Raw genomic sequence first — 24173 nt, 5'->3', positions numbered from 1 at the left:
GTGGGTTGAAGAAACCTCATTCCAGGAAGCAAATATTTAAGGGAAAAGACTGGGGGTGCAGGTCGTGAAATGGCTCTGAAACAAAAAATGTATGGCAAGCCATAGAGAAAGGAGGAGGCATGACCACCCACCTTCCCCAGGGACAATTCCTGCCAGTGTGCCTCAACTGTGCTTTTTTTTTTTTTATCCACACCCACCAAGAGATTGTGCTACTATGCTGTTGTTTCCCTCCTTAATGTATTTTCTGTAGCATGAAAAAAGATGTAAAGGTGTTGGGAAGACACAAGAAGATTACAATTGGCATACAATGTCATTTGGACTCACTGCAAAATTGTGTGAAGGAGGCATGATAACTGCACATTAAAACCTCATCTGGAAAGACCTCTGCCTGGGGCCAGGGAGGGCGGCTGCCGCTCAGTAGGCATAAGAACCTAAGAAGAGCAGTGCTGGATCAGACCAAAGGCCTCTCTCCAAAGTCCAGCACTCTTTTCCTACAGTGGACAGCCAAATGCTTACAGGAAGCCCACAAGCTGAACATCAATGCAGCAGTATCCTCTCACTCGTGTTCCCTAGCAACTGAAAGTGAGAGGCATATTGCCTCTGGTTCTGGAGAGAATATAGACCTACTGATAGCCAAATCGCAAGAATTTATCTAATCGCCTTTTAAAGCTCTCCACATTAGTGGCCATCACAACACCTTCCAGTAGAGAATTCCACAGTTTAACTATGTGCTGTGTGAAGAAGAACTTCCTTCTGTCTGCCCTGAATCTCCCACAATTCAGCTTCACTGGATGACCTAATAATGTGCTAGATGAACAAAGAGTCTGACCTGCCACCAGACAGCTTCCTATGCTCGCCAGGAATACATCCCACATTTGGGCTGGGAACTGTAGAGCACATGGTTTGTGGTAGAGCGCATGGTCTGTGGATCAGGCGCAACCCCCAGCACCTCCAGATAAGGCTGGGAAGGGCCTCTGCCAGTCAGGACAGACCGGCCCTTCCCAACCCGGTACCCTACAGGTGTGCTGGCCAGCAACGCCCATCACTCTCAACCAGTCATGCTGGCTGGGAAAGATGGGGGTCAGGGTCTGAGGCCTCTGGAGGCCATCAAGGTAGGGGAGGCTGGCACAGACAACACTGAGCAAAATGGGCCACAGTCGGCCGCAGTGTCAGCCACCTTGTATGCTCCTAAGTCACAGCAGCCAGATTGGCCATTTATGCCCCGCTCCTCTCCCAGGAGCCAGACCGTTCGGGAGGGAAGTCCCACTGGCTCTGCATTCCACTCCTCAGCAGCTGCAGCAGTTGTGAACATCCGGGACATCTGAGCAGAGCAGCCAACCCATGCCAGTGGTTTCGCCACTGCTCTGGGCACTGCGATGCAGAGGCCTCCTGGAGGCCTCCCCCATGCCACGTCCGTGTGTGGACTCCAGGGTTTAAGCCGGGGGTGGGGGACCTGCGGCCTGGGTTCCAACCCAGCCTGCCCAGGGTTCCCCGATGGCTCCACCCCCTTTCTCCTGGCCACTGATCATTCAGCGGTGTCTTGGCTTTTGTGCAGTTCTCCCCTGTTCTCTCCTGAGGCTATGTTACTGGCTAATTTAGGGAAGAGAATTTACTTTCTGGTGCAATCAAAAACCAATCCTGACTGCTCATGAGCATTGCAGTTTGTTCACGGGGTCGCTTACATACCCTAGGTAAGAGCATCTCTGGAATTCCAACTTACTCACCATTTCCAGAAGGGTAGCAGCAGTGCTGGTCTGCAGCAGCTGCAAAAACAACCAAGAGACTTGTGGCACCTTAAGGAACTAGCAAATGTATTTCGGCATAAACTTTCATGGACTAGAGTTGCATCTGACAAAGTGGACTCCAGTCCATGAAAGCGTATGCCATAATAAATGTGTTCGTTTTTAAAGTGGCACAAACCTCTTTGTTGTTTTAGTTACCCACATGGCATTCAACAACTGCCCTGTTGCCACACACTTGTCCTCTTAGTGTGGGGACAGAAAATGTTTTAAGAGAACTCAAAATGATCTCAGGGTGGCACTGCTTTTGTCCCACAGTCAAACCGGTGTAGTGGCATTCTGAAACAATAAAAAACCTGAAAAGTCCTTTTCCTGGAGCAAATCTGGAATGGGCATACACGTTACAAACAGCAGTTCCTCTGTATCAAACCCAGTGTTAGGCTAGTTAATGGTTAAAACAAGTAACGTTTTCGAAGTATCCACATGCATTTCTAAGACATCTCCATGAACGTGCCTTACCCACCTCTGCTTTGCATACTAACTGCCAATTAGGCCATTACTGATGCATCATCACACAGAACCCACCATACACATTTCAAAAGAGCCCCAAACTGTACCATCCTTACCCAGATTATTGTGTGCAGGAGACATTGGATTTGGAGACAAGTTTGGAGAACCTGGGGAAAGAAAAAGACAATTCTACTAAGCTACTATCTGCTAAAAGAGAGACTGTGACATGCTATATTACTTTTAGAAGACAGATCCTATTCATCTCCACAACAATCCCTTAAGGAAGTTCATTGTTTCCGCTGAGGGGCAGTAACTTCCCCAAATATGTGCCAAGCGTTCTCAAACACGATTGGGTCAAGCTTTCATCATAGCATGCGTCAACATACCTGCTGCACATCAGTTACACATCTACATCCCATTTTCCACTCCCCTTATGCATTTTTATTTTGCACTTTATTATATTATAAACATTTTTTATTTTAAAAAAGGGTTGGGAATCCCTGGAGTTAAAGAAGTGCCAGAAAGAATGGATATATGTTTCACAAATAGATTGGGCACCCACAGGGTATATTCAGAGCCAATAGCAATGCAAGTAATTATACCCCCAAAGACCCCATATACATTTCAGACATAGACCACATGACCAATAATTATACATGCCAAAAATGTATTGCCGCACAGGCCATGCAAGAGACCTACCCAAAATCCCATGCCTGCCTCTTTCTACCTGTATCATTATGCTGAAGGGCGATAAATGTGGCATTCCCCCTTTTAGAATCCCACATGCATTCTTCAACCCAAGCCATGCATGGGGAGATGGCAAACTCAATACGCCATTTGCATTGGGTTAATTTGTTCTATTCTCCCTCCAAACTCTCCTGTCCTTGGCTTTGCTTTTAGCCCCAGCTGTTCCTTTCCTGTTCAGCTTCAATGGAAAGAAGAGGTACGTGGAGCAGAAGAGGAGGAAGGATCGAAGCCAGGTGGAAAAAAGGCAGAATATGGAGTGCAAGAGCCAGGAGTGGGGAAGAGGAGAGAGCATACCCAATGAGTTTCCAAGCTCTGGGGTGGCAGTAAATCTACTAAGACGAAAAGAGGGATGAACACAATTCCATCAATGCCACAAAGTCATTTTCAGTGTGATCTACCTGCATCCATACTGTGATTCATCTGAGGGTCACTAGTTTCTCCATCCTCACTCAGATAGCCAGGTGGGGGTGTCTCTGAAGGAAAAAAAAAAAATCCAGGGGAACAGCTATCACAAAACCCAAGCAAAATCCAGGGGTTTATACATATGAACACTTATTTATGAACAACTTTGATCAAAATGCAAGGGTCAGGACTTTTTTTCCTTGTAAGTCTCAAAAAGGGGTTTTATAATGCAATTGTTCCTTATAACAACACTGCAAGGTCAAGAGCTACAGATTCCCATTTTACAGAATACAACTGAGGCATGCCCAAGGACCATGATTTGACAGGAGAGCCTTGTCCTGTGGGTATCACCGTCTCTCTCTGTCCATAGAAAGATTCTGGAGCTTTGGAGTAAGGCGCCACCAATATGCTTATGACACCCAGCTGTGTTGCTCTTTGTCACCTAACAGCAAGGAAGCAGTTGAATCCCTTGAACATTGCCTGGGCTAGGTGAGGGTGAAGAAGTTGAGGTTAAACCCAGATAAGAAGGAGGTGTTGTTGGTCAGCAGGAAGCCTGACTCAGGGACTGGGATTCAGCCTGTTCTGGAAGGGGCTGTGCTCCCCTGGAAGGATCAGGTCCGTAGCTTGGGGGTGCTCCTTGATCCTACGAGGCCCCTGGATCTTCAGGTGGCAAGGAGTACGTTTGCACATTTATTTAGATATATATTTATTTTAGAAGATGTATATACCACTTCCCATTTTAAAGATCCCAAAGTGGTTTACAACAGATTATAACATCATTCTAACATCATTTTAGAACATCATTCTAAAAGCACAACAACATTCACAGACAAGTTCATGGTTGGGAAAAGCCAGGGTAAACAAGTAAGTTTTTAACAATTGTCGAAAGCACATGATTGTTCCTGATATATCGCAGATCATTCCAGAGGGAGGCCCCCGCCACAGAAAAGGCCCGTTGCTGTGTTGCTGCCCGATGGGACTCTGCAGGATGTGGTACGGACAACAAGGCCTCCCCTGAAGATCACAGTGGTCTAACGGGTCTCTATAGGGGGAGACAATCTTTCAATGTTGTTGTTGTTCAGTCGTTTAGTCGTGTCCGACTCTTCGTGACCCCATGGACCATAGAACGCCAGGCCTTCCTGTCCTGCGCTCTCTCCCGGAGCGTGCTCAAGTTCATATTCATTGCATCAGTGATGCTATCTAGCCATCTCATCCTCTGCCGTCCCCTTCTCCTTTTGCCTTCAGTCTTTCCCAGCATCAGGGTCTTTTCCAGAGAGTTTTCTCTTCGCATTAGGTGGCCAAAATATTGGAGCTTCAGCTTCAGGATCTGTCCTTCCAATGAGCACTCGGGGTTGATTTCCTTTAGGATTGATTGATTTGACCTCCTTGCAGTCCAGGGGACTCGTAAGAGTCTTCTCCAGCACCACAGTTCGAAAGCATCAATTCTTCGGCGCTCAGCCTTCCTTATAGTCCAGCTCTCACAGCCATACATTACTACTGGGAAAACCATAGCTTTGATTAGACGGACCTTTGTCGGCAAGGTGATGTCTCTGCTTCTTACTATGCTGTCTAGGTTTGCCATAGCTTTCCTCCCAAGGAGCAAGCATCTTTTAATTTCATGGCTACAGTCACCGTCTGCGGTGATCTTGGAGCCCAAGAAAGTAAAATCTGTCACTGCTTCCATTTCTTCCCCTTCTATATGCCAGGAAGTGATGGGGCCAGATGCCATGATCTTAGTTTTTTGAATGTTGAGTTTCAAACCAGCTTTTGCACTCTCCTCTTTCACCCTCAACAAGAGGCTCTTGAGATCCTCTTCGCTTTCTGCCATTAGGGTGGTATCGTCTGCATATCGGAGGTTGTTGATAATTCTCCCAGCAATCTTAATTCCGACCTCTGATTCATCCAACCCCGCATTTCTCATGATGTACTCTGCATATAAGTTAAATAAGCAGGGTGACAATATGCAGCCTTGTCGTACTCCTTTCCCAATTTTGAACCACTCGGTTGTTCCATGTCTGGTTCTTACTGTTGCTTCTTGACCCTTGTACAGGTTTCTCAGGAGACGGGTAAGGTGGTCTGGTACTCCCATCACTTTAAGAATTTGCCACAGTTTGTTGTGATCCACACAATCAAAGGCTTTAGCGTAGTCAATGAAGCAGAAATAGACGTTTTTCTGGAATTCTCTTGCTTTCTCCATGATGCAGCGAAAGTTGGCGATTTGATCTCTAGTTCCTCTGCCTCTTCGAAACCCAGCTTGTACTTCCGGTAGTTCTCGGTTCGCATACTGCTGAAGCCTAGCTTGTAGGATTTTGAGCATCACCTTGCTGGCATGTGAAATGAGCGCAATTGTGCAGTAGTTTGAACACTCTTTGGCGTTGCCCTTCTTTGGAATTGGAATGTAAACTGATCTTTTCCAGTCTTGCGGCCATTGTTGAGTGTTCCAAATTTGTTGGCATATTGAATGCAGCACTTTAACAGCATCATCTTTTAAGATTTTAATCTTTCAATAGCCTGGTCCTAAGCTGTTTAGGGCTTTATATGTCAATAACAATACCTTGAACTTGGCTCGGTACAATTATGCTTGGACTGCTGGCTACCTTACTGAGTTGGTCTGACTTGGCAATAGTTATCCATACTTTGGTTACATCATGCTTAGACTACTGCAATGCGCCCTGCACGGAGCTTCAATTGGTGTAAAATGTAGCAGCTAGGCTTCTAACTGGTATGCGGTATCGAGACCATATCACACCTGTCTTGAAAGACCTGCACTGGTTGCCGATTGCTATCCGGGCTCAATTCAAAGTGTTGGTGAAAGCCCTAAATGGCTTAGGATGCCGTTATCTCTTGATGTGACCCTACCTGGCTATTGAGATCTTCAGAAGAGGCCCTCTTAAGGGCACAATTTCCCAGAGAGGCCCATTTGCTGGGCATGCACGAAAGGGTTGCTCCCAGACTTTGGAATATACTCCCTCAAGAACTACGATTGGTCCCCACTCTCTTGGCTGCTAGAAAGGGTATGAAGGCACAACTTTTTAATTTAGCCATTTAAATTATATAGTTGTTTTAATGCTTTAATGTTTTACTGTTTTAATGTTCTTTTTTATTTTTTTAAGGTTTTGTTTCATATTGTTGTCCACCACTTCGATGGGTTTTTTTTTTAGCAAATAAGGCAGTATATAGCAGTTAAAAATAAATTGGGGTATCTGTATATTTTTCAAAAGGCATCCTTCACCATGCTCCTTTATTCAGTGTGAAAGACAAATGAGATAGACAGAGAGCCTACTTTTCTTCTTTGCATGGCAGCAAACCAAGGAGGAAACACTGAATGCCCACCCCAAATGACCCATATAAAAATTCCAGAAATGACATCCTTCCCTTACACCCAATGCCCTCCAGATCTGTTGGGCTATAACTCCCATCATCCCAACAGCCATGCTGGTTGGCAACAATAGGAGCTTTAGCCCAACACATCTGGAGGTCACCAGGTTGGGGCATGCTGCATTAGTGCTACTGTTAACACAGCTGTACTTGCTGCTGTTTGAAAAGGTTGACTGGAGGGCACCTGGAAACAGCAATGTTAAAGCGTTCTAGCATTTAGTCGACAGAGAACCTAATCCATCCACAGATACACACACACTGCAAAGAAAAAGGTCTCCATATCACTCCTTTCTGGAGAAGTCATACGATACCTGGAATGTAGTTGCTCTGAGGTTCTATGCCTGCTGGGAAGTTAGTGTTCTCTGGAATGGAATGGCTGTAATCATCCAGTGGGGGGAACTCAGCTGGAATATCTGCATGTCTTGGTACCAATACTGGAGGTAATACTGACGAGACAAGACAATCAAGGGCAGCATCAGCAACAAGCCTATCATCTGAACACCCGGCACAAGTCCAGCCTGCCCCTCCATCCTTTGGGCTTCTGATTTCCCAGCCATGAGCCTCCTCTACCCTAAGGCCTCCTGGGGGCCCGCAGTACCTGGTGTTTCCACTCTTTGATAGTGATATGGATTCACACAGACTTCATCCTTCTTCATGTTAAACGCATATTCACACATCTCCATGGCACGTAGTTCGTGATGGCTGTGAAGATCCGGCCACCGCCACAGCCGGCAATAGATGACGTGGGGGAGACCCTTCCGGTGGGACACCTGCAGCCGGCCATCCAGCGATCTGAATTTTGGAAACACAAGATAATAATGAAGAGGAAAACCTTGAGTGCTTTGGTTTGGAGTTTCTCCACTTTTATGGCAATTAGAGGGAAAGTGACCCCCTGAGACAAGTCAGCTAGTCAATCACATATCTGTGGAAATATCCCAAACTAGTTCACAAGAAAGGTTTGTTCTCTGATCTTCTTAAAAACCAACAAACAGCCCACTTCACCAAGATCCAGCCCACAACATAGCTGATAGAGGTTTACTTTGAGTAGGGCATGTACCAGAAAAAGAAGGGGAAAGAAACAAGACACTGCCTCTCCACACAAAAAAAGCTATAGAGCTTTTGTATTCTTATTCTCTACTCACATACTTAATTCTCACACACTTCCACCCACAAATAAATTCAGGGGGGTTTCCCTCTCTGGACAGCAGAACAGATAAACTCAGCCTTGTAAATAAGACCATGAAAGTCACTAGCCTGCAGAAAGTGTTATTTGCCTGCTGGCAGCTAGCGGAGGAGGGAGGGAGGGAGAGCCAGGGCTGGCATCAGTACCCAGCATTCTTGGGCAACTGCCAGGGCCCTGATGTATGCCTGAGGGCCCGCTTTCATTTTTTCCCCTAGCTGTTCCAGGTGGTTGGGTCTAACTACCATTTTAGTTTGCCACCATGCCCCCAGGACCATCCCTCTGGGGCATAGTGAGGAATTAAAATTGTGGACCCCAGCCCCCTGGCTTGCTGCTGCTGCCTGCCACTGCTACCTGGTAAGCCCACCAAGGCATGTTGACAGAGGAGGGGACCCATCAAAGAGCAGTTTGGCCAGCTCCCACTCAAACCTGGAGCCAGCCCTGTGGTGGGCTCCATCCCTCCAGCAGCAGCCCACTCTATTTCTACAATGACTGCGAAAGAGGGGGCCTCCATCCCCTGGCAGCCTGTTTTGTTTCTGTTTTGGACACAGAAGTGGGAGAGAGTGCTATGTCCCTTTTCTGCCAGCCTCGCTCACTCCCCTGCATGCAGTTCCTGTTCACCTACGGCTACCAAGCCAGTACTTACATACAGGGCTGGACTAACGAAAGGCGTTAAAACCCACACCAAAAGGGGCCACACTAATTTTGAATGCAACAATAGCAAAATGCAAGCAAGCAAGCAACATATAAAATTAAAACCAGCTCAAGTGATTACTGTAGGGGGGTATGGCTCCTCTTGCCTTTGTGTGTCTCCCTGCCCTGGATTGTGGTGCATACAGAGGTGATACATAGTGTGCGTCTTCCTGGCCCGCTCTGCTTGGGTCTTCCTCTGTATGAATGTGTTGGGGTTTGGAGGAAAAGTCCTAAGTCCCCAGCAAGTGGAGAGACAACCCAAGGAATTGAAGAGCAGAAGAAGTGGCAGAGTCCTTGTTCCACCCTCTCCCTGCCTCCGCCCCTTCTCTTTCGAGGCTCCCTCTGTCTCCTCCATGCTGTCCAGTCCGTGCTCCATCCGTCCCCTTCTTCTGATCCTCCCCCACAAACCTGCCTGTTCCTTCTTTCCTTCCAGCCTTCCTTCTACTTTCCCTCCTAGCCTTCTTTCCTCTGCCGCCCCAATTCTCACCGTCACCCAGTATTTTGACACCACCACCCCTAGAACTGTGCACCACTTCATTTCATTTTGAATCTAATTTATGGAGGTAATGATGGTTGATGAATGGGGTAATTAATTGAAGGGGAATTTATAAAATTTTGAAGCAGGATCTGGATGGGAATTGGGAAATTAACTGGGGGTGACCTCCTGAACGGCTCTTGGCTTGCTTTTGGGTTAGCATTCTGTCAAATTTTTGAAACTCCATCGTGGTACAAAGGTCGTCATTTTTAGGTGTGCGTGTATGTAATGGGGAGACTCATGAAAATCCCTATCGCTCACTCTCCTTTTCGTATTTTTTCCACACCACTGCAAATTAATTTTAATTGAAGAGGAGCTACTGATTTGGGACTATCTGGGGCAGGGTGCAAATTAATTGAATAATTTATTTTATTTGACGTGATTTGGATGAGAAATTAATTGGCTTTGGAGGTTTGCATCCTATGGGTCTGGGCCCTAAATCTTTTAACTATTACAAAATGTTCTGCCTATCAGTCCCCTGCCTGTAACAAAAGGCACCTTTTGCAGAACATTTTGTAATAGTTTTCGTTTTAAGAAGTGCAACATGATTGACAGTAATTACAGAGGGCTTCTCTGAGTTTAAAGCAGAGCAGAGACATGAAGAATACAGGAAGAGAATTTCAGGAGTGGAGAGCAGCCAAAAAGAATAACTTTGAGTGCCCACATTGCACTCAAAGATGCATATCCCAAGAGACTGCAATCGGACCTTGGTGAGGAAGGAGTTTCTAAGGAGGACAGGCTACTACAGCAGGTTCAAGCAAGGAAGACCACTTCTGTTAGACCTGCTTTTCCCTTGTGTGTTAGGATTAAACTGACCAAAGCCATATTCTGAGTGGCTTTACAAACCATCAGCCTTCAAGAAATACACTGTCAACTTCAAGTGAACACAGCGGCCTGACTACGCCCTGCTTTTCTGTTCCCTTGCCTACTATTTAAGCAGCCTCTCTGGCTTGCCAGCATCATATTTGGGATGGAACTGATGCCAGCTGGGATGCTTTCCCACACCCATGGCTGACTGGCAACATCCCTGTTTCAGTGTCCAAGCTTCTCATGGAAGGTTGCAACATTGGCCACTTGCTGTCCAGCATCAGCAGTGCCATTTCCTGTGGCAGGAAGTTGTGTTCGCTCCCATACGCTGAAACTGAACCCAGCCAAATGTCCCGAATGTCCCCTCCCTGCGTGTTGTGTCCAGGCAAAAGGAGATGTGGACAAACAAGGCTCTCCTGCAATGCACTGGGGAAGGTGGAGCCCTACGTGGTTACTCCGGACTGCTCCCCAAGTGGCATAGCCTGGATTATGAAGCGTAGCTAGATCTTCATTTAGACAGAGGGAGGATGGGGGGAGTGAAGGGGGCAGACCGTGGAGTAACGAGGACCCAGCCCGCCAGAATGCACAATCATGGGCTCCAAGAGAGAGGCTTGCAAGAGACACGGGGTCACCACCAACTGTCAGCTTCTTCTGCGTAATCCCAGGTCCCTGGCTTCCATGATTCCATGTGCTCACATTGCAAAAGTGCTGAAATCGCTATTGGATGCAGAATTCAACGTTCCAAGAGCCTCTGCTTTCACCCCTTTTTCTTCTTTTTGTAAAAGCAAACTTTTGGCCTCTAAGGCTTGACAATGTGCAGGCAACACCAGAAGGGATTCGAGCAGGATCTACAGTGGTCAGAAGGTGGAGCGTCGGTGCCTTCCTTAAATCTTGAGCCCCACTCATAATTTACAGAAGCAGAGTAAGATCACGCAGAAGAATCAGAAGAGACTATTTGCATTGCTTGCCTGATTTATAGAGCTGTACTTGGTGCAGAAGCCGAATTGTGTTTTTAGCATGGAGGGTGGATGCCTCTGACAAGAAGCCATAGATCAGTGGTAGAGCACATGCTTTACATGTGTAGAAGGTCCCCAATTCATCCTCCATCATCCCCACTGAACAGGAGCCCTGGGTACTGCCTGAGACCTTGAAGAGCTTCTGCTAGTCAGAGCAGACTGTACAGTGGGTGCGTTTGGACCCAACAGGAAGACGGAATCATGGAGGATCCTGGCACACTATGAATGAGCCGCCCACTGGTGCACACAGCCCATTCACTCACGCTTGGCTCCTTCCTCCAGCAGAGACAGCTAAACTAAAAAAGGGGCCCATAATTATGCTCCACTGCCAGCCCTTAATTGCCAGGTTGTTGTGACGTTGTTGCTGTAGCTGTTTAACTTCAGCAGAGAAAGGGCCAGGATGTGACTCGACAGAGAGAAAAGATCTTTTCCCATCTCAAGTACATTTTGGTGAGGAAGGCAAAGCTCATCACAATGCACAGCAGTCATGGGTCTAAGACTGCTGGTCAAGCACTCTTGGATATATGAAGGACCCAGTCTGACCTCTGCAATGTCTCCTTTTCTCCAAATTTCTAGAAGGTAACAGAGTCAGTCTATTGCAGCAGAAGCAACAAAGAGTCTTGTGGCACCTTAAATACAAATACATTTATTCTGGTATAAACCTCTGTGGAATATAATCCACTTCATCAGAATGAATGAATCAGGTGAACCTGATGAAATGGACTATACTCCACAAAAGCTTGTGCGGGAATAAATGTTAGACTTTAAGGTGCCACAAAACTCTTGGTTGTTGTTTTTCAGAAGAGGCTCCAGGCATGCCAATTCACTTATGTCTCAACTCTGTACATGATCCAAGGGGGAGTTTCACCAGAGCAAGAAGAGAGTGGAATGTCAAGGAGATTAAGACTCTCTTGCATAAACATGGAATTGCTTAAAGAAAGGGCAGCCAACTCTGGCCTGAGGATCAGGAGACTGAGCTCATCACCTGAACTTGCACACTGGCTATGCCCAATTGCAGGAATATAGTCTTAAGAGAGCAAGTGCAAGCAAAGCTCTGCTTTTCCAGGGGTATTCTTCTTACAGAGGACTGCTACCAACCCCCAAACTCAAAGAGAGAGAGAAAGGAAGAGGGACAGCTAAACAACCACCCAACTCCTTTAAGAAATGATGAGGCTTTTGTATTTTTAAGTTTTGAAAGTGGTACAGCTTTCTGCATCCAATGAATAATCCAGACCCACTACTTCCTTCCTGAAAGTATGACTAGATTAGCCCATTTTTGCCCATCTTAAATGAGAGAGCGGGTGGTGGGGCGGGGGGAGAGCAAGTAGAGAAGCACTCCTGGGATTGGGGAAAATCTGCCATGTAGTCATGAAACCCCACTGGCCCTCTACTCAACCAGTCTCTGCTTTCGAGGTGGGGAGGAGGGAGCACACACGCATGCGTTGAGAGGAGGCCAGGAGGAAGCTTCTGAGTTGCTCTCTGTCATTCCAGCCCTGTGGCTGGGGGCAAAGAATAGAGATGATGCTCCTCCCAGTACAGAGGTGATCCCTCTTAGTCCAGGAGCCCCAGCTGCAGTCTACATGAGGGGTATCTAGAGGCACTCAGCTGGTCTCTTATGGTGGCCAGGTAGGGAAGGTGGGTTTATTTAGGCAACTGATGTGCCACAAACGTCAGACAGAGGCATGTGTGAGCAGGCAGGCTAGTAAGTATTGTGAGCAGATTTTCAAGGATGGCCTACATGTCTGTGTTTCATTAGCCCTGGAACTAGTTTTATTCCAAAACGTGCTACACTATATTTTGCCAAAACATTTCCAGGGCTAATTAAAAGCACACGGATAAGCCACCCCAAGACATAGCAAAACACGTACAACAACGCTCCATCTCCTCAATAAAACTAGGACTTATTGCGGCACTAAACCAACTTCTTTTCCTTTTGTCCAGCCTCCAGTTTTCTCTGACCTCGATCAAGTTGCTAACGAGCGAGTGCAGGATGAATCATTTCCTGCACATCGACCGCATGCTTCATCACAGGAGAGGCTCTCACAGACTTTCCCCAAGGGTCAAATGCACCTGATGGCAAAAAGACTTGCTTTTCACTCATCAAAACAACCCCCCAAGTTTCCACAAGAAGAGAAGGAGAAGAGAAAGAGCTTATGCTTCTTGGGAGGAACAGACTGCTTTTGGGAGGGAAGAAAGGTGAAAAGGACAGCAAAGAGACAACTGAGTTAGTTTTATAGCTCTGACTTCCTTAATGATGACTCAACATCCATAGAGAAAGAAAACCCAGTTCCATAAACAGATACAGAATGCATGCCAAACAGTGTGGGAAGGATAAAGGGCTTGATAAGGCATTTGAAAAGTTAATTGTTGCACAACACATAGATATCAAAGATTACTTGCAAACCTTAGTAGTTCCATTTTTCTAGAAATGCAGGATTTTTAAAAGCAATCTTAGTTTCAACACCACGTGTCTAAAAATTAACACAGAAGTACCTGGGCCACTCTGCTTCTTTCAAAGCACAGGTCAGAAGCACTGTGGTCAAGTCATGGGCAAAACCAGACAGGAGAATTTAGGTAAAAAAAAGCCAAAAGGCACCCACCTCCTTCCACACCGACCCAGACTAGATGTTATGTTTATCACATGATTGTGTCTCCCAGACTATTTAGATTTCATTCACTCCTCATTTTAAGTAAACCAACCCGATCCACACTTGCCAGACTAAAATGCAGACTGGAATGTAGCTATCCTTTGATTTTGCACTTCTCCAAAAGTTGTAATGCAGTTCTTGGCTCAAAATGCATGCAAAAATCCATATTTTAGGATAAAAGACATACAAAAATAACGCAAATTGTCTGTATGCTGGCTGATGGATGACGGGGGTTTAGTCCAACATATGTGGAGGGCACATAGTTGGGGAAGGCTGCTTTTCATCACTGCACTGATAAGATTAGCATCAAGAGTCTGCTAGGTACTTCTAACACTAGGAGAACTGGACATATTATTTGTAAACTAAGTAATCCTTAGAGCAAAGATTTCATAATCCACATTGCAGTATCCAAATGACATCACACACACAGACATGAGGAGGAAGAAACACACAGCCAGGATTTAGCTTATCAGATCCAATTTTTGAAAAGAGAGAACATTCTTCCAGAAGGGACCACTACTGGCATAAGGAACAGCTTCTCAATAGGATACAAAGACACCAAATGAAAACGCCAAGTTCTCCATGAAAAATCCCAGTATCACAGCAACAGACATCTACTGCATTAGTACAAATACCAGAGGAGTCTTTAAACAGAATGTTGTTGCTTATTAAACAAACAAAATGGGGAGGGGAAGGGATACACACTAGATTAAATTTTGCAAGATGCAGTGGAAAGAGCCACAGCAAATCTACCCACAAGTAGCCCTCTTCCCAATCTTCAGCAATTCCTCCATGGCATTTATTAGCATCTACTCAAACACAGGGACAAGTACAAAGTCATCCATCCATCCTACCAATAGCCTTTGTGGAATGTAACCATTGCTTTTCCCAATAGAGAAAGTGCACCTATAATTTTAGTATAACGGAAGCCTGACCATGCAGCAGAATTAGATGGCAGAGAGGCCACTTGAGACAGCAGATGGGTAATAATGTTTCTTGAAAACTCCCTGCCATTAAAAAGCTCCAACTGGCAGAAAACCAGCACTTCAGGAAGAAGTGCTAGTTTCTTATTTGTGGGGATTAAAATTTTGGGAGGGGTAACGTAAGGATGCATTCCCCCCCCCCATCCATAGTCTGAAGTGGTACAGTTAATTCTATCTCCTTTCAATGCATGAGTAGACCAGAAAAGGCATGCTCATCTCTAACATCTTCAACTTTGGAAGAATAGTTATGTGCATCTACATCACTGGATTACTGTAGGCTTGATGAGCGGCAGCTGAATGCTGTGAAGCAGTGCCCTGGAGGCGATCTCAGGCAGTAGTAAAGGGTACTCTACCTGTGGTGACAGATCTGTGGTGGCCCGTTCACACATGCACTTCATCATTTGATGCTGCAGTCATCAGGTGACACAAATGCATGTGTAAACCAGTCCAGAGATTTCAACATGATGCACTTTCAAATGTAGCTTTCATTCACTATGCTAGGCCAGAGACCAGACTGTGTTTTTCTGTATTACACCAAATATGGTGGGAAGCAAGAAGTGGACATGCACAACTGTTGTTTGGGGGCGGTGATGGAGTAAAGGCAAATACAACTCTTCTTCCAAACCTCACATTTTCCCGTGACTAAGGGCTTTGCTTTGCACACCCACTCGGCCCTCTGAAAGAAACACACACACACACCTCAGCTAAACCAACTGGCTTGCCCATATGGACAGCCAATCACACCCCCTCACCACAGCAGTAAGTCTGTGTACTGAGAGTCAGCACCACTGAATGTCTGCTTCGTGAGAAAAATCATCCAAATTCTCTCTCTTTTTTAAAAATCACAAAACTAAAACAAAAACACACAATGTGTTCCAGAAACAGTCCAAAGCTCTTGCTGTTATTTTCTTTATTCAAATGCCCTAACTTCTGCTATTCGCAGACCATTCTGTTCTTGGCTTTGCAGTGGGGTTTGTTTCAAGCTCATCAGGCATTTTATCCCCTCTTCATACAGCACCAAGGACGCTACTGGCAAACAGTTCAATTAACCAGCCGCTGAGCAGCAATTAGAGATGAGCGCTTTACATGCACCCCTTCCAGCATGTAGAAAGATAAAATGGTTTCGGTTTAGAATTGGCACTGTATGCTACAAAACAACATAGCCAAATCAAGCACCTGTCAACTCTCCAGCTCTCCACAAAACCAGCGTTGCTAGTGTTAAGTGACATGGCTATAAAGGCGAACAAGTCTATTAAAGGTAGGAGCCTACATATATTTACATTAGACATTCATGCCTTCAGAGAAAGGAACAGCCAACTTCTATAACACTTTTTGGCTAGCCTTTTTGGCCACCTGGAGCCAACTAGTGAATGAAAGCTACATTTGAAACTGCATCATGTTGAAATCTCTGAACTGGTTTACACATGCATTTGTGTCACCTGATGACGAGGGAGAGGGCCTTTTCTGTGGTGGCCCCCACTCTGTGGAACTCCCTCCCTAGGGAACTCCGCCATGCCCCCTCTTTAATGAGCTTCCGCCATGCATTAAAAACGTGGTTGTTCAGGCAGGCATTTGGGGTGGGTTAGGGTATTTTAGAAAATGTCTTTATTGTAGAATTTTATTGTTTAAACTGTTTTATTATATGCTTTGTACATCGCCCAGAGTGGTTGGGTGACCAGCCAGATGGGCGATTAATAAATTTAATAAATGAATGAATGAATGAATGAATGAAAAACTAGGCAATAAGATTAGTACCAGTTTCATGAAGTGTGTAGATTTACTGAATAAATCTTCTGGAACTGGAGCATACCTGAGGCAAGATAAGATGTGGACAATACCTGTTCCTGATGGCTCAACATAGGGCAGAATATGCCCAAATGGACTGGTACAGGCAGACCCTACAGCCTGAACATGCTAAGCTGAAATAGATCACTCTCTGTCTTTGCTGGCACAAGTTCCATACTCAGTGGTATCACCAGAGCCTTGGATACTGTTCATTCCATCGCAGCCCCAAGCACGAGTGTTGAGATTGGACATCATTCCTAAGATTTCTCTTTCTAAACTCAGTAATTAGGATGCAAGTTGAAAAGAGACAGCTACCTGCAAAAGTGCATTTTTATGATCAATTGCCAAAGTCAGCATAAACTTCCACATTTTTCATCGCTTCCATCACAATGTTCATTGTGCTCTAGTGGCTAAAGAAAAGATTATATTAGTTGGCTTAGCAGTTTCTCTCAACATTGGCTGAATAGACTTCATCCTTATTTTTCAGAACAAAGTACTAAATTATATTTCTATTAACATTATGATGTTTTGCTGAAAAATGTTGCACTGGCACTGCACTACTAGCTTCAACTCAGACATCAGCAAAAATTCTTATATGAAGCAGAAAGAAAGAAGGAAAGAGAGAGAGAGAGAGAGAGAGAGTGTGAGTGAGAGAGAGAGAAGACAGACCTGCTGCTTACCTAATATACTGTTACTAAGTTTTCTGTCATCCTACTAAAAGTGTAAGAACCATAACTGCAGATAAAGTGCATGGCTGTGGGTCATGCAGCACATCTCAGTTCATTTGTTACATGTTCCAAATAACTTGAATGAGTTCAAATCTCCAGGGCCAGATGAACTGCACCCTAGAGTAATAAAGGAACTGGCAGAAGAACTCTCAGAACCACCATCTATTATCTTTGAGAAATCCTGGAGGATGGGTGAAGTGCCAGATGACTGGAGGAGGGCTAACGTTGTCCCTATCTTCAAAAAGGGTAAAAAGGAGGAACCTGGGAACTACAGACCAGTCAGTCTGACATCAATCAATTCCTGGGAAAATTCTGGAGCAGATGATAAAGCAGTTCATCTGTAAGCACCTTGAAAACAATGCAGAGATTACTCAAAGCCAACATGGATACTCAAAGCCAACATGGGCATGTTTAGCCTTGAGAAGAGAAAGTGTTTAGTCTTGAGAAAAGAAAGGGGAGATAGGATAGCGCTCTTCAAGTACTTGAAAAGTTGTCACAGAGAGGAAGGCCAGGATCTCTTTTCAATCAACCCAGAATGCAGGACACGGAATAATGGGCTCAAGTTACAGGAAGCCAGATTCTGGCTGAACATCAGGAAAAACCTCCTGACTGTTCAAACTGCTGGAAAAAAACTTTCTCCAAAGATCTTAATTACCAATCACAATGGAATTAAAAACACACAACTTCCAGTACTCTGCACTCCCAAGTCGCAAAAATGCTGTGCCATGCAGCTCATATAACTAAAATAGTGTATCTGAAGCTGTCTTATAGTCAACCTATCTAGCCCAGTACTAGACTGGCTGGAGAGAGTATTAGAAAACAGCCAGCAGATAGAGGTCTTTTCACAGCTTTGCTAGCTTTTAACTAGAGATGGATAGGGCTGAACCCAGAAACTTCTGCATGCAAAGAAGCATGTACGCTATCACCACCACTACTGAACATGGACCTTTATCCTACGAGTGTGTGCCTTTGTCTTCCCATAACTTCAAGCACCATAAAAATAAAGATGATTTTAAAAACCTGTAATTCAAAGCAACTTTTCTTTAATGGCTCTAATTTAAAACCCGTTAAAAGATTAATTGGGGCTCTTATCAAACATTATTTTTTTTTATAACAGCAAAACAGTACTGTGTCTTTTTAACTATAGTGGGAATCGTTTTTAAATTCTTTTTCCTCCAGCTGCCAGGGACAATTTTATCGGTCAACAGAGGCCCAGTGCAAGACACATTCTAAGTTTAAAGACATTTCCAGAGCTCCAGGTCTGAGGTAGTGATTTTTGCAAAAGGGCAACGAACAAGTGCCTGTTGTGATGATGTCCTTAGAATCAGCAATGGTTGCTCAACCACCAAAAATAAAATGCTCAAGAATTGTTAGATTTCAGAGCCGATTTCTCTCTTCTATAAATGACACATTACTCTTCTGAGACAGAACTTTCATTGTTTAGGGAATCTGACGTTGGACAAATACTGAGCAATTAAACTGAACCTTAAGGCCAACATTTTGATTTCCACTTTTCCCTGCTGTGAATAAATCAATATAATGCAAGCAAGATTAATTTGGTTTTGGGATAAGCTTCCTTCTTACTAATATCCTTACTGATAAGCTAACCCACTGAAAATGACTGCCAGTACATTCAGAGCAAACTAAAAGAAGGATTGTGTTGTGCAAAATAATTAGCTTGGAATTCCCTGCCACAAGATATGGACGATGGTGTTAGTTCTGATGAGCTAAAAAAGGGATTAGACAAATGCACGGAGGGTAAACACCCCACTCCCATGTACAGAAGCACCATACCGCAGAATATATCAAATGCTGGGGGCAAGCAACTTGGGAAGGGGCCACAACTTTCATGTTCCGCTTGAGGGCTTCCACAGGTATCTGGCTGAATGCTACTGGAAACCAAATGCTGGACTAGATGTAACCTTGGTCTGATTCAACAAGGCAGTTCTTATGTTCTTATCAGACACTGAGAACGTTCCCAGGAATTCTCCCTGAAAGGAGTCAACATTCAGTCAACAGACAGATATAGTTTCCTTCCTCCACTACTCTACCACCCCCATCCCTCATTGACAACATGGAGGAAGCTTTCTCCAGCACTTCTAAGGCTTGACGAAGTACTCTGGAATAGTTTCCGAGGTTATAATATCAGGCAATGCTCCCTGGTCCATGCCTTTGTGGCTCAGGAAACTTCACTGTGGTTTCCCAAGTGTTATGCTTGCATAGGAGGCTCGGAGGGAAATGAGATCACCAGCCCTTTCTACTTGACCAACTGAGTAGAAACAGCTGCTGTCAGGCACGCTATTTTTTTTCTTTTGTGCACGCTTTAACGTTCAGTAGCACCTTAAAGCTCCAGGACCTACTACAATGTTTACTAAAGTCATGTAAATAGATTCCAGTGTAACAGTACTTCCAGACGGAGGGCTCCTAGTACTATCAATCAGAAGGCCTTGTGCAGCTACTCTGCCTTTTCTTATTGGATTCTCTGCCGACAGAAAAAAGACAGAAGAAGTGATGGGAAAACACAGGAGGACTGCGAGTGGACAACGCCATCGTTTTGATGCCCTGTAAAATTCCATGAATGAGGCAGGGTAATGGCATGATAAAAACCTTATCTGGAAGCACCCTAAACCTCCAAACCGTGATATACATTCATCCCAAGTACAGCCAATAGAACACAAGCTGACTTTAATCAGACACAACTATTTGTTTTTCAATTTCTGGCCACAGTATGATGGCAGTTTTGGTTTTCACCTCATTGTTCAGCAAAAAGAAGAAAGATATAGCCTGACCAACTGACCAGACATCACTGACTCTGGAGCATCTGGACCACATCTGACCCTAAATCAATTTCATCCAACAAAGAGGGCCTTAGTGGAGTAGCAGAGCACATGGTTTGCAAGCAGAAACTCCCAGATTTTTTCCTTGGGCTGCCTTTCTCTCCCGTCTTTTAATCATGTCCCATGCTAAGTTGCCAAGATGAAAATCTAGGCAGGTCCCAATCTTACAGATACTGAAAGACTATAAAGGACAGTTTTCTTCCAGGTAAGACACGCGACAACAGTAGGATACAACAAGCCATTTAAATTCTGCTGCTTATAGGCGGGGGGCTGAGAGAGAAAAGTTTGTCCAATCTCTGAGGAGACAGAAATAGGGGTTCCAGTCTCCAGCTAACAAAAGAAGAATTTCCCACAGCCATGTGGGCTGGACCATCTGGCCATCTATACACATTCCTAACACCTTGATGGGAGCAGTTTGACAGATAGAAAGGAAGGGACTCTCCCACTCTCTCTTTCTCTGAGAAAACTCTCTATTCAGGGTTTCTGGGGCCATATATGCTGTCTAGGCAATATGCCAGCTAGCTTCTCATGGCACCACAAAGGCAACAATCTCAATGCAGCTAAAGAGCCAACATTTGGAGTTAGTAAATAAGGTTTTTTTAATACCTTAAAAGAGAGCTTTTCTCCATACTGACATGTTTGGAATCCAGAACCATTCTTTGCAGGAGAGAGAGAAATCATAGAATCATAGAATAGTAGGGTTGGAAGGGGTCTACAAGGTCATCGAGTCCAACCCCCTGCTCAAGGCAGGAATCCAAGTCAGAGCATCCCTGACAAATCCAGCCTCGTCTTGAAGGCCTCCAGTGTGGGAGAGCCCACCACCTCCCCAGGTAATTGGTTCCATTGTCGTATTGCTCTTACAGTCAGGACGTTTTTCCTGATGTTCAGCCGGAATCTGGCTTCCTGTAACTTGAGCCCATTATTCCATGTCCTGCACTCTGGGATGATCAAGAAGAGATCCTGGCCTTCTTCTCTGTGACAACCTTTCAAGTACTTGAAGAGTGCTATCATATCTCCCCTCAGTCTTCTCTTCTCAAGGCTAAACATGTCCAGTTCTTTCAGTCTCTCTTCATAGGGCTTTGTTTCCAGTCCCCTGATCATCTTTGTTGCCCTCCTCTGAACCCTCTCCAGTTTGTCTGCATCCTTCTTAAAGTGTGGTGCCCAGAACTGGACACAGTACTCCAGATGAGGCCTAACCAGTGCTGAGTAGAGGGGAACTAATACTTCCCGGGATTTGGAAGCTATGCTTCTATGAATGCAGCCCCAAATAGTATTTGCCTTTTTTGCAGCCACATCACATTGTTGGCTCATATTCAGCTTGTGATCGACAACAATTCCAAGATCCTTCTCGCTTGTAGTGTGGTTGAGCTACATATCACCCATCTTGTAACTGTGCATTTGGTTTCTTTTTCCTAGATGCAGAACTTGGCATTTATCCCTATTAAATGTCATTCTGTTGTTTTCTGCCCAGCGCTCCAGTCTATCCAGATCACTTTGAATTTGGTTTCTGTCTTCCAAAGTATTAGCTATCCCGCCCCGTTTTGTGTCATCTGCAAATTTGATCAGCATTCCCTGCACCTCCTCCTCCAAGTCATTAATACAAATGTTGAAGAGCACTGGGCCCAGGACTGAGCCCTGCGGTACCCCACTCGTTACCTCTCCCCAGTTTGAGAAGGTCCCATTGATAAGCACTCTTTGAGTCCGATTGTAGCCAACTGTGGATCCACCGGATCGTTGTTTCATCTAGCCCACTTTGAGCTAGTTTGCTACTCAGGATATCATGGGGCACTTTGTCGAAAGCTTTGCTGAAGTCGAGGTATATGATGTCTACAGCATTGCCACGGTCTACAAGGGAGGTTACTTGATCAAAAAATGAGATCAGATTTGTCTGGCAGGACTTGTTTTTGACAATTTTTGACAAATGCTTTGAATTTGTAAAGAAATATAATATGTTGACAATGAACACTTGAAATCTGTGCTCAAAGTTGGTACATTCTAAGCCAGCCTTGTAAATACATATACATACAACACACACACACACACACACACACAGTCAGTAGCCCATAGAAAAGTGTTACTAGTCTGCCTGCTTGCCCACACATAGTTATTTGCACCCTTGAAAGGGGAAGCTTTTACCAGTTTCCCTTCCGGATTGCCTAGAAAAAATTCTTTGCCACAGGTGATCAAGTGAGTTGCTATTTAGAATCCTATTCTAAGCCAAACATGTAGGGCAGAATCCTGAAATGTTATGCAGCTAAGTGGCCACTCCCTCCCCAACACTATGGCCCTAAGGGAGACGGCCCATGGCTCTGAAGTAGAGCCTGTGCTTGCATGCAAATGGCCCCAGGCTCAATCCAAGGCAGGGCTGGGATGGACAGGGCTGGGAAAGATTCCTGCCTGAAATCTTGGGAAATCACTGCCAGTCAACATGGATAGACAATCCTGAGCCAGATAGACCCATGGATGGACTCGGTATAAAAAAGCCTTCCCACAACTGCTTTGAACACTTTTCCTGTGTTGTGGTAAGCATGGTTGAGGTACAAGCCGAGCACATGGTAAATCCACTGCAAAAAGCTCTTCACAGCATGTAAACTTCACACTGACACACTCCCTCAACCATGGCAGACTGACTGTATGAATTGTCCCCAATTTCATTCTCCCCCAGACCCCAAATAGAATAACCTGGTTCACAAATAACCCATGGGCTATTGAATTCTGGGTTGTCATGATGTTCAAACCCAGCCATGCTAACAACCGTGGTTTGTTAATCACGCACAACCTAGAAAGAATATCCATGGATTGTTGTTGGGTTGTGAGTTGTTTAAACCATGGGTTGTCATTACATATGAATCCAAAATCATGGGTTGTTCATGGGATGTTTTACCAGGCTACAGATAGGCGGGCAAGAGTGGTAAAAAAACCCAGTCGCCCTACATGCCAGTACTACAGCACTGCAAAGGCATTTGGGACACAGAGAGGGAGTGGGCAAAAGAGGAGGGTAACAAACAACCCAGGGATTGAGAAAACAAACCACAGTTTGACTGTCTGCCAGACAAACCCTGGGTAGGGCAACAAACCCTGGGTTAACCATGGATTAAATAAATTATGGGCTAGCATTATGCGTGAGCGAGCCAGGTCAATGCCTAGAGTTTAATTAATCCACAACCCCGCAGAAAGCATCCCCAGTTTCAGAATGCTCAAAAACCTTTCTCTAAAAAGCTGACAGCAATCTGTTGAAAGCCGTTTCCAGATCAATATTAACAACAAACATTTGGAATCTGTTCCTACATTACACAATAGACAAAATGTTAATTTCTCCCTAATCGCTGAAGACTTAGTCTTTGCTTTCTGTCACACAAGTAAATCATTCTTGTTTGTGCTAAGGTAAGGGCCCTGCTTTACATATGTAAAACTCTTCTGAAATAGTCAGGGCCAGAAATATTGGAACAAGGATAACTGTTTTGGCAGTTGGCCTCTGTACACCACCACATTGAAGTTGAAAGGAAACACACCCAGATGGGAGCGAAGTCAGGACTTCCAGCTGTAATGCAAGGGGTTTGACAAAAGTGGGGCACTAACCATTCAGGAAGTACAGCCAGTGGCATGCACACATCCCCATCGTTGGTGGCTCGTAAGTAATGGAACAAACCAACATCATTTCAAACTTAAGGATCGCCTTTAATACCTGGATGAAAATCCTTTGCAGTCAATGACTGCCTGAAGTCTGGAACCCATGGACATGACCAAATGCTGAGTTTCCTCCCTCAAAATGCTTTGCCAGGCCTTTACTGCAGCTGCCTTCAGCTGCTGCTTGTTTGTGGGTCTTTCTGCCTTCAGTCTTGTCTTCAGTAAGTGAAAAGCATGCTCTGTTGGGTTGAGATCAGGTGACTGCTTTGGCCATTGAAGAACATCCCACTTCTTTGCCTTTAGAAACTCTTCGGTAGCTTTTGCTCTATGTTTGGGGTCATTATCCATCTGCAATATGAAGCAGCGTCCTATCAGTTTGGCAGCATACGGCTGAATCTGAGCAGAAAGTACAGCCCTATACACTTCAGAATTCATCCTGCTGCTTTTATCAGCAGTCAGGTCATCAATAAACACCAGTGACCCAGTTCCATTGGCAGCCATACATGCCCAGGCCATAACACTGCCTCCACCATGGTTGACAGATGATGTGGTATGCTT

At 45.0% G+C, this 24173-nt stretch overlaps 1 protein-coding gene across 1 annotated transcript in view; it reads right to left on the bottom strand.

Moving 5' to 3' along the window:
- The window catches only part of SMAD3 (SMAD family member 3), an 86768-nt gene that overhangs the window by 17743 nt on the left and 44852 nt on the right, over positions 1 to 24173 (bottom strand). The window contains exons 2-5 of the mRNA XM_084817510.1: positions 7375 to 7568; positions 7088 to 7222; positions 3395 to 3469; positions 2366 to 2416 (exon numbers count right to left, since the gene is read on the bottom strand). Of these exons, the coding sequence (XP_084673636.1) occupies positions 2366 to 2416; positions 3395 to 3469; positions 7088 to 7222; positions 7375 to 7568 (455 nt within the window). The remainder of the gene's footprint in view (positions 1 to 2365; positions 2417 to 3394; positions 3470 to 7087; positions 7223 to 7374; positions 7569 to 24173) is intronic.

This window comes from Heloderma suspectum, chromosome 11, assembly GCF_057233095.1.
Source record: "Heloderma suspectum isolate Gila_16-S chromosome 11, 16-S_ref, whole genome shotgun sequence".
Lineage (NCBI taxonomy): Eukaryota > Metazoa > Chordata > Lepidosauria > Squamata > Helodermatidae > Heloderma > Heloderma suspectum.
The sequence above is the reverse complement of the archived record's forward strand: the minus strand, read 5'-3'. Positions and strand labels throughout refer to the sequence as shown.